Source organism: Alexandromys fortis, unplaced genomic scaffold, assembly GCF_014885135.2.
Source record: "Alexandromys fortis isolate MF-2015 unplaced genomic scaffold, M_Fortis_MF-2015_v1.1 scaffold_102, whole genome shotgun sequence".
In the NCBI taxonomy this organism is placed as follows: Eukaryota; Metazoa; Chordata; class Mammalia; order Rodentia; family Cricetidae; genus Alexandromys; species Alexandromys fortis.
Window position 1 is genome coordinate 1860866 of NW_026067984.1, and position 11511 is coordinate 1872376.

General features: G+C 38.6%; 1 protein-coding gene across 8 annotated transcripts in view; it reads right to left on the reverse strand.

Moving 5' to 3' along the window:
* Positions 1–11511, reverse strand: part of Gria2 (glutamate ionotropic receptor AMPA type subunit 2) — a 122049-nt gene that overhangs the window by 35007 nt on the left and 75531 nt on the right. For all 8 annotated transcript variants that reach the window (XR_007594722.1, XM_050158737.1, XM_050158736.1 and 5 more), the window contains exons 5-6: positions 10824–10877; positions 6141–6302 (exon numbers count right to left, since the gene is read on the reverse strand). Coding sequence is in view for 7 of the 8 variants with exons in the window: in XM_050158737.1 (XP_050014694.1) it covers positions 6141–6302; positions 10824–10877 (216 nt within the window). In the remaining variant the exon portion in view is untranslated. The remainder of the gene's footprint in view (positions 1–6140; positions 6303–10823; positions 10878–11511) is intronic.

Genomic DNA, 11511 nt, shown 5'->3' on the forward strand with positions numbered 1-11511 from the left:
ATATTTTTAAAACTACAAAGTACACAGGTTTAAATGCACCAAGCTTTGAGGTGCTGTAAGTTATTTTAATATTTGCAGTAGTAAATGCTGGGGTGTAGCTGAGCCTGTGGTCAGTTTCAACACTCACAACGCAGAATTAATTCTGCTAGGCTCTCAGAGTACTATTTAACGCATGGTGCTAATTACCGAACTGAGAAAGATTATACTATTTTCAGACAGGCCCAATAATTCTCTTAGGGCAGCAATTAAGGAAGTTGGAAAAACGTGTGTTAAGTTGGCTCCTGAGTAAAATAAGGTTCTTGTGTGAAAACTATTATTTAAAGTGCCACACAAATGTCCGTCCGTGGTGGTGGTTGAGCTCCTGAATGCTGGCTGGACATGAAAGACAGAGAGGAGCAAAGGTGATTGTGCGGAAAGGAAGCATCCATAGGCAGGCCTTGCGAGGGGATGACACCGGGAGAACAAAATGTATTTTAAAATGGAAGGAGTTGTCATTATTTTTGTTCTACTAACCAGTGTACTTATACTCCGTCTCCTTTTAAAACCTTTAAGAGAAGTGAAAGATCTATTTTCCACTGTCCCTTATAAATACAGCCAGGTTAAATTATTACAGCTTCCTGGCTTATCACCAGAGTAAACAGCTCCGGGCTCTTTGGCTACCCTTGATCAGAGGAACATAGCAAATGCTTGTAGCAGGGACTTACAGTAAATTCTATAGCAACAATAATCCAGTATTCTCTTTCTTGATAGTCTGATAATTAAAAAGTTCTTACTTATTTTTTTCCAGGTCATTATTGCTCTTTTTATAAATGTCTCCCATGAGCCTCTCTTGTGCAAACACTATGTGGTTGAGAATCAGTACCTGTAGGGAAGCGCATGCTTCTCAGGATCTTGCATTTCTTTAACATCTGAACGTAGCTTTCAATTGCACTCATCCGTAAGTTAGACATAAATGGCTGTGACTTCTGCAGTCATTATGTTATAAAGAAATTAAGGAAAAGGTGTCAATGCATTGAATCCCCCTCTGAGGCATAGCCACAGTTCAGGCCCCATCCTGGGCTGCCTGTTCAACAGAATCCAGTAATCACCAGGGAGTCCAACAGATCAGCACCTATCTCCAGGTTGTTATAGACTCTCACCGTGTTGGAGATGGAGCTGAGCGCCTCATCCTGTGTGGTCAGAACTCCCTGACTCTGCACAGTCCTCATGACAGCTCCGTCCAATTCTCAGACTGAGAATATTTGTCTGTTTTCCTTGAGTGAGAAACTTTCTGTATACTTTTCCCAATACTTAGAGACTCTGATCCCATGCTCTTTGAAACTTACTCAATTTCAGGTTTCAAACTCTTTTCTTTTTTCCAAGAAGTCTTTCTATTCCACAGCCAGTCCTGCATGTCCTTCTAGGAGACACCTTCCTCTGCATGCACATGCAGGAAGCTCTTACTCACAGCCTTTATGTTTCAGTCATTATTTTATGTGCTTTTGATGGACCAACCAACAACATATTGGCATTTAATTTCAAACACAGAGATAAAACTAACAATATTGAGAATAAATTCATTATGAATACATGACAGTGGAGGTCAAGAATGATTTCAAAAGAGAAAACCAATGCCTTAAGCAGAAGCACTATAATGGCTCCTCCCTTGAATGGAGTAAAGGCTACGGTTTAGAGAGTTGACCTCCAGTTTCAATAAGGGGATACCATTTGCACAAGATTGAAGAAGCACAATCTGCAGGCTTACTTCTGCAGGGATATAAGGAGAAAATGTTCTAGCAGAGGAATAGTTAGTGTACGGGGCCCTTAGGAGGGGAAATGTCACGTGTTTAAGGATTAAAATGGAGGAATACAGTTGGAGTGAATTTGGTGATGGAACCTTGCCAAGAACTAAGGTCACATGTGAGGTGAAGAACGTGAACAATTCCTATGTCAAGAAAATGACAAGTGCAAAAGGATCCTGGAGCTTTGGCAGAAGAATCACAACACACTCTAATTACATTTCAAAGCGAATAAAATATAGAAGGCATGGGAGACAGGGGAAGCAGAAGAAACAGTTCTCAAGATAGCATCATAATAGGGCTGAGAGTGGGTGGCGGTTGGGCTTGGGTTGGTTGCAGAGCAGAAGACAAAGCATGGTGAGAAGTAAGACAGAATGAGTGCATTTACTGCCAGGTTGGATAATGTTTTATTATTGACTGTTGTTAACCTTCAACTGTGCCTAATGTATAAATTGAACTTCGTAATCAGAAAGTATGTATATGAAAAATACAGGGTGTGTGTGCATGTGGGGGTAGGATAGAGGGAACTTTTGTAGGCAGAGACTGCTCCTTCGTTTCCCAGCCATCCACACTTGAATGATACAACACTGCTTGGCCAATTAGCTCTGGATTCTTATGAACTAACTCTTTCATCTTAAAGTAACCCATTTGTACTAATCTATGTATCACCACAAGGCTGTAGCCTACTGGTAGGCATCTTTCTCCTTTGGCAGCTGCATGGCGTCTCCTTGACTCTGCCTATTTTTTCTCCTCTATCTCTGCTTGGAATTCTTGCCTTGCTCTATTCTGCCCTATCATAGGCCCAAAGCAGCTTCTTTATTAACCAATGGTAATAAAATATATTGACAGCAAGTCCCACATCACCTCCCCTTTTCTGTCTAATTAGAACAAGGAGGGAAAAGAGAGAATGGGAGAGAGAGTACGTGGAAAACAAAAGTTTGAAATGCCTTTATTTTAGGGAAGGGAGTTGGGAAAAGGAGCAAACCTTTATTTATTTTTATGCTTCTGTAATTATTTAATTTCCAGTGTAGCCTGTAGTTAACAGCTTTGTTTGAGCTATGTAGACAAGAACTACTGACCCAAGGTCAGACAGGAATTCAGTAGACACTATTGCAGAGCTTAGTAGGCATAACGGTTTCTGGTATCCGCTCAGTCTAGGATCATGGGGCCCTCTCTTGTAATCATCGTCTTTTGATCAAAGGACTACAGTAGCCATACTACTTACAAGGAAGCCGTGCCCTTTTCACAAGTTCCAAATGGTTTCTTAAAACAGTATGAGGAGGGAAGAGGAAGGGAGGGGAGCAGAGAAAAATGTAGAGCTCAATAAAAATCAATAAAAAAAAAAACCAGCATGAGATTTGCAGTTTTCTATCTGTCATGCTGGGGCATGACCTTGTGTCTTCACAAGATGCTCTTTCCCAAATCTCCTTCCTTTTCTTTTCTTTCAGTTCTAGCTTCATGAAAAGAGTATTCAAGGGTCCCCATACAAAAAGCTTTTCTTAACCTCCTTCCCGCATTTTGTCCTAATCGTCTATAGAAAAAGGGCTTGCTCACTTGACATACATTGTCCTTTATTATATTTGTTCATTGACGTATTTATGTTTTCTTTTAAAGTGTGCATTCTCAAAGTCAAAGTTCATACTTCTTTCATTTCGGTTGCATGATTCATTTTTTGGACCTCTAGTACAGAAGTAATATGTATCTGGATTAGAATAAACTCCAGCCCAGAGATGAATTTCCCCTAAAGGCATTCAATGATCTCTATGAACGCTCTGGGGTAAAATAGAGGAATTGCAACATGTTTAACTTGAAATCATCCTTAGCAACTGGATGAAATTCCCTGTATTTTGGAGAAGGATAGAAGCCATGAGTCTTTATTAGGATCTATGGTTCTCACACTGTGTTAACATCTACAGAATGACATTTAGTCTTCACAACAGCTGGGAATTCACAGGCTACAGATGGGAATTAAGAGCCTTGATTGTGATACATGGATGAGAACCATGATCTAATAAATGACAGATTCCAAATTTGTTTTAAACCCATAAGCCTTCTTCTTTGTGGTATCCCACTATGAAGAACAATAATAAACTCTCTGACAATTGACTGAAGCAGCCAAAAGGATGATATTGTAGAAGGTAAAAAAAAAAAACCAAAACAAAGAAAAGACACATTGGTTAAGCTCAACAGATTGAAATCTGGGACAAAGTTTGAACAAAAATTTAAATAGAATGCATTTCTGGGATACCTCCTTCCCCATGAGTCATGATATAAGACACATGAAGGCAAATAATGATGTAGATTCTAGGAGACAAAATTCAATCTCATTTTTTTTGTTTCTCATGGAGGCAGTATGGGGACACACAATAAGTTCATGAAGAATGTGAAGAGAAAATCGATTTAAGGTTTCAGAGGAATGCATTCTCCATCACACATCCTAAACAGCATCATTTATTAAGCCACAGAAGCTTAAAGTTCAAGGAAGGGATAAATGAGCTGTGAAACATGCATTAAGCTTGAGAGAGTCATGTCCCATGACAAGAAGTGTCCCATGGCATTTTCAGAAGCTCTGTTACATTACAGCACTGCACAGGATCACATAATAGACAGCCTAAATTTTCAATCAAGGTCACCAAACAGGAACACTCTTACCTTTTAGACAAAAATAAGGTTCTTTCTTACATCTTACAAAATGGTTCTCTGAAATTAACTTAAAATTAAAGGGATCTATTTATATACCCCAAATATAGAACTTTAAGCTTTCTATAGTTTATCTAGTAAACTTTCATAACCAGATACAAAAGTTTAGTCATATATACACCTTATGTGTTAGTGTGGAGGTCCTTCTGTATATGTGTTGCTTTTATTGGTTAATAAAGAAGCTGCTTTCGGCTTAACAGAACTTAGGCTGGAAGAGCTATATAGAGACAGTAGGTGGAGTCAGCGAGATGCCATGGAGCCACCAGAGGAGAAAGACACAACTGCCAGTCAGAATCTTGCCAGTAGGAGGCAGAGGCAGGCAGATCTCTGTGAGTTCGAGGCCAGCCTGGTCTACAAGAGCTAGTTCCAGGACAGGAACCAAAAACCTACAGAGAAACCCTGTCTCAAAAAAAAAAAAAAAAAAAAAAAGAATCTTGCCAGTAGACCATGAGCTTCATGGTAAAATATAAAATAACAGAAATGGTTTGAAAGGTAGCTAGCAATGTACTTACGTGATTGACTAAGCAGTGATTTAAATAACATAATTTCTGAGTGATTATTTTTGGGTCTAAGCAGCTGGGAACAAACAAGCAGCCTCCCCCAACAATGCGTGATCAACTAGTTCCTGATAACTTTATATATATTTCATAACACACAAAGCACTATTGTGTTTTCAGCTATTTTGTATATAAATATCACCTTTTCCTCCTTCATTTAACGCACTGCCAATTTCATAAAAAGACCATTATGTGTACCCCAAATCTTTTGACATCAGTATAAAAATACTGCCTTAACTAAGCCTGAATCTTAATTCTACTCTCAGTAAGATCAGCAACAAAGACCAAATACCCTCATCATCAGAAATGCCCGACTTAGGTAGAAACAGTGTGTATGCACGTCTACACACTATACAGAGGAAGAACTCCGTGCTCAAAGGCAAGCAGGACTTCAGGGTGAGGCATTTCAGTCAGCTTTCAAGGATTCTGCCTGACTGTGTAGATAACATGTTGATGTTTCCATTATTAAAGTAATCATGCTTCTATCAGCTTTCTGACTTGCACATGCCACTCATGATCAATTATCTTATACATACCACACATTTACATGCCACATGTAGGCATTTTATGTGTAGCCATATCCTTGTTATCTAAACTGTATGCAAGGGAAATGATTGAAGATGGAAAAGAGTCCATATCTATTATTCTTTCTTTAATTTATTTGTAGGCAGATATTATAGGTGACAGCTAAAGACCCTTCTGCTCTTTAAGTCTTAAGTTTAAAATTGATTCCGCACACAAGGAAAGCTTCCCAGGACATATAATTTATGTTTTTGCCTGCCATCTGTTCCATAGCTGTCTGTTCCTTCCCAAACTGTGGGCTTTTTATTCTCTTTCCTCATGGTAATTCCTCAGAAATCTCTCCTTTGATTTGCCATCAAAGTCCCTAGTTAAGATGCCACACAATATAAAAATTCCAGTAGACAGGTAAATGAATGAAAACATTGTGGAGATGCAGAAGAACATTACAGTGACACACCATGTATCTTATGTAACCAAACTAAATACTGAAAATGCATTCATCAGTCTGTGTGCTCATAATCCCTTGAACTGAACACTATCTCCTCCAATATGTTCTAAGCATGTTCTTTCCCTTAATGCAAACCTTAATCGTCGCTGTGTGCGCTCCGGGATATTCTTTTTCTTCCAGTGTCGACCACCTTTCTATAAATTTAGACACCAGGGAGTCATCGTAGTCCACAATCTGAAATCCAGAGACATTTGCACCTCCAAACTGAATTTTCAGCAGGTCTCCATCAGTAAATCCCTAGATATAAAACACACTTGTGTTATCCCTCTGCAAGTTAACCTCTCCTGTGTCTCTACACAGTGTCTCTTTACAGGTTCAACACACACAGGGAAGATAAAATGCCTATGTAACAGGTTCCGCATACTTAACAGCCAATGCTTCTCACCACACCTCATTCATATTGACATCATGGCGGGTCCCGGGTTGATTTGTTTACTGACTGATCATCTCAAGCCAAGCTCACAGAAATATCTGCATCGAAGTTTTCTCTTCTACTGAGACAGCCCCCATGTGTCTGGTAAGGAATGGTCTCCTTCAATGCGTTTATTGTGGAGTACAGCCATGTGTTTCCATATGGAAAATATCAATCAAACTTTCCTCAGTTAAACCGATCATTCACTCACCTGATAAAAATATCTTTAAAATGAGGAGGAAGAAGCAAACACCCAATCGTTGTTCTTAGTTATTTAACAGAAACGCAATTTCACATTAAACTTGCAACAGATTGAATGCAATAATTGAATTTGATCCAATAGTTACAGCTCTGGAGAGAAGTTGGGGTGATTAAGGGAATGTGTTAAGCTCTTGGACCCAGGTTCCCTCCCAATAGCCACACTGGGTGGGTCATGTCATCTTGCAACTTCTCTGATGCCCCCTTCTGACAAGTACAGGTATTGCACTAATGAGCACAAACCCACACCAACATGTTACTCTGCTCATGAGTCCAAATCGTGGGCTATGATGAATTCAACTGAATTTTCTTTTTATTTTTAAATCAAAGAAATAGAAACAAGATTTAGATGTGGCTGATATAAATGCATTCACATTTTAAATGTATTCATTCCACCATACACAATAATTAAATAGATCCCGAATTAAGCGTGCATCTTTTATTTGCTGTTAGTATTAAAAATACAAATTATTATACTTTGTATTTGGGCAAAGAGTGATTGCTTCATGTCAGCCCACAATTGTGTTCCAATGGAAATGGTGTTAAATGAACCCTGAGTTTCTAGGGTCCACGTGAGGCTCATCGTTTTGCTGAGCTGTAAGGCCTGTGGGCAGGGGGCGGGGCCACGGGCCTTTTCCCCTTAGATTTGTTTCTTTCTCCTGTGCCACTTAGAAACTTCCAGTCTTCTATGCAACTGGGTGCAGCGTGTATGTGTGTGTGGCTAAATTCTGGGGGCAAAGTGATTTGTGACTGGAGGGAGGGCTCGGAGTTCTGTGAGAGGACTTTTGCTTTCTGTTAGTTGTCCAGTTTTATATGCATAGTTTTCTGAAAATCATATGAACTAGAAGTAAAGTTTGTGCTTGGTGGTTCCCTTTGTTGAGGGTGTGTGTAGAGGGTACTTGGGTGTCCGTTTATTCCTTTCAAAGGAATTTGACTCAAGGCTATTGTACTGAATAGTCTCCTTGATGCACCTAGGTGTCCTGGGACCCATCTGATGTTTAGCTGATGCTTGGTCCATAAGAGTTCCCCTGTTCTAGACATAACTTTTGTTGGCAAAATTTCCCTGAGAAAATAGAAGCTGTTCCATTATAGTCTTAGCTCAGTGACAAAAGTATTTGGGTTCTGGGTTCAAAAATCTCTCTGTCTTCTCTTATTTTGGAGGGGAATAGTGTAGTTTTCTGTAACACAGAGCCCCAGGGTATCAGATTGAACCCAAATATCAATGGAGGCCCATTCTTTCCTTTATTTTCTTTCTGTGTGTTCTATTGCTCTCTCACAGGTTGTTGCTAGCATCACATTCTCAGTAATGTGCGCATGGAGCCCATGCCAGGCTCTGCCTCTAGGGATGGAGGAGGAAGAGTGGACAGCGAGAACAGGAGCTACCTGCCTGCTTTCCCTGTCATGTTTTATATTCCTCTCTTTGCCCTGCCTCATGCCTCATCTTTTCAGATAAAGCTTCAGCTTCTTGTCTTCCTGACATTTTTGTCCTCATTTTTTTCCATTGGGTTTCATATAATTTTAATCACTTGTTGTCATTTTCCTGTGATTATGCAACACTTTCAACGGAAATCTTTGGTAAGGTTTGATGCTGCCCTAAATAAGAATCTGCATTTTCCAAATTCTTAGTTTACTCCTCTGCAAAGTTTCTATTTATAAAAAAAAGAGGAGAAACATGAGGAGGAGAGAGGAGATGAAAAGCAAGAAGAGGAGGTGGAGTAGGAGATGGAAGAGGGGAAGACAGAAGCAGAATGAGAGCAGAGAGAGATCAACACCTGACAACTCAGTTGGCAGCAAACCACCAAATCCAAAGCGTCATATTGCTCAGGGAGACGTACGCACAAGGCTTAAATCAAGTGACTCATCACTAATCACTAAAATCTAAGCTGTTAGTACACCTTTAACACCTCTAGTGTCGTGGAACCTAAACTTCCTAAATGATTATCCATAAGTTAAATCCATGCGAATAGCAGAGATAAGAACAGGGGCACAAGATCTTAGGACCAAATCTCATGGTATTATGAGTCAGCTGTTCATTCAAATCCTGCAACAATTTAATTGTAGACTGAATCTGAAGGACCAAGACCATTATTAGCAATTCTTAAATGAATTAATCCATATGTGAGGGTTTTAAAGAATCTTTTATAGTCATCTCTTCTGACGTGCATAAGTCAGAGAAAAAGCGTTAGCTTTCTGTTGGGAACTTAGAAGATGAAAACCCTTCAACAGCAGGAGGTACTTTTCAGGTTTTAATGTCTAAATTCTCAGACCTAGCATCAGAATCGGGACTTCTGCACTAACTGAACTGCCAGAGGTTCGTGAGGAGAGGACTCGAGGCTTTGGGTAAAGGAGAGCAGAGCCGCATTCAGCGTCAGCGTGAATTTAAGGTTCCCAAACAGAGCCATGGCAGGAGCCTTGACTTGCTCACTTAAACAGCCATGATGTGTCATGGCGTTACACATCAGCTCTCAAATTGATGAGACACCTTCTGTCATTATTTCTCAATGTTCCCACAGAATCTTCTCCATCTGGACATTTACAAAGATCGCAGCTTTCACTGTGACTCTGTGCTGCTCACCAAATGGCACAATTCACACAGGGGACTTAGTGTGCAGGCTGTTCTGGGCCTGGATCGCAGCTCAGCAGAATCATTGCAGAATCTCGTTTCCTGTTAACCCTTGTATCTACAACAGTCTTTTCCAGCCTCCTCGGTACACACTAAGAGAAGAGTCCAGAGCATGGTCATAGCAGCTAGGAATCACACCACTGGAAGAGAGATTTCACCTTGAACAGCCAACTTTTTCCAGACTCAGGCCGCTCACTGATACTGACATGACTTTTTTTCAATGAAAACACTATTTCTTGCAAGTTTTGTTCTGTTTCTGTGTCTCTCTGTCATACCAGGGATGTTTTCTGAGGTACAAGCTGATAGATACTCCATGAATCCCAAATGAAGCTTGCATTTGCATGAGTATGAAGCCTTTGTACGGTCTTATCTATCACATGATCTAGAACACACTTGTTTTTGCCACCTCTTTCCCTTTCGTTCACCATGGTTTTCTGAGTTTGCCCATGGTGCAGAGATCTTTTCCAACAAACAGTGTCATAGCTACTCAAAGACCATGAAGAAAAAGCAAAGACTGTTTTGTTACTCTTTTAAAGTCAATTTTGGAAATAAAAACAAATGTCCAATAATCTAAATTGATTGGCTATATGATAGAAAGAAAAACCACGAAGAAATATAATGAGAGCCAATCTGCTTTCCAATATGTACTGAAATGACAAGCATCCTGATGACAACATGGTAAACTCTTAATTACTCAGTTTCCATTTCATTGTGATACTTACACAATATGTAGAAAATCATAAATAAAATACTTTCAAGACATTGATGTTACATGTTCTACAATATATAATTGATAATTTTATTGACATTATATTATCATATTTCTAAGCTTAATTTCCTTATAAATATCAATTTAAGATATTACATACTAAAAATTCAAGTGAGAATGCACACAATAAGTTTATAAAACACGACAGAAAAAAATGGATAATTAAAGAGTTAAACTATATTTTTTTAGATGTTTTCTTTAGTACAGAATTTTCAAGATAATTTTTGAGCAAATATTGTTGTAAAGATACTTTTATCACATCTAAAAACTAGAACTAATATAAGTTGTAGATGGAGAAGCAAACCAAAAGCAACCAAATAAAATAATTAATTTATCATCTATAAAAGAATAATCAGACTATATATCAAAAATTCATTATGAATGATGATCATTCCAAACTAACACATTCAATTAAAAAGATTGTGTAAGTGTGCTAGGGAGATATCTCTATACTACAAGCACTCATTAATTTTTCACAGACCAGGGTTAAGTTCCCAACACTCACATGGTGGCTCCTAACTACTGTAGCTCCAGTACTAGGGGGTCCTATGTCCTCATCTGCAATCTACAAGTACTGCATGCACATGGTGCACAGACACACATGCAGACAAACACTCATTTCCATAAAATGCAGATAAGTAAATCTTAATAAAAGCTTAGTAGGTAGTAAAAAAAAATGCCAGTTAATTCACCTACCAGATTTGCAATGATATAATGGTATCCTTTAACATGTTTTCCAATGGTAATAACCTAGAAAAGAGAAACACACACACTTAATAGGTATGAAGAACAACATAAAAAATTACTAATGGGATGATCTGATTAGCAAAAGATGGAGTTTGGGGTTTTATGTTCCACTAGTCATGTTTAGTAAAACATTTTTTTTATTAAATAAAAGCAATGCTTCTCAGGAAAAGGTAATAACTCATTTTAGTACTTAGTAAACATTACCTATTAAAAAATCAACTACTAAATCAAAATAACTCCCAATTTTTTCAATAATAAAAATATACCTACATTTTTATGGGGAAATATAGATTCAAATATGTTTAATCCATAACAAGTCATAATTTAATTTCTATCATTGCATATCCTTGGCTTCCCAATAAACAAGCACCTAAAATAAACATCTGAAATGCCATAGCTATACATCTATATGCAATAGGCATGAATTGAGTTTATGGAATGATAAGGGGCACTAGCAATCAATTATAATGTTTGATGTGGGAATGATTTCTTACTAATAAAGAAACTGCCTTGGCCCATTTTATTGGATAGAAAATTAGGTAGGCGGAGTATACAGAAGAGAATTCTGGGAGAAAGAAGGTTAGAGGAAGAGTCGCCATGGTTCTCCCACTCCAGACAGACGCAGGTTAAGATCCTC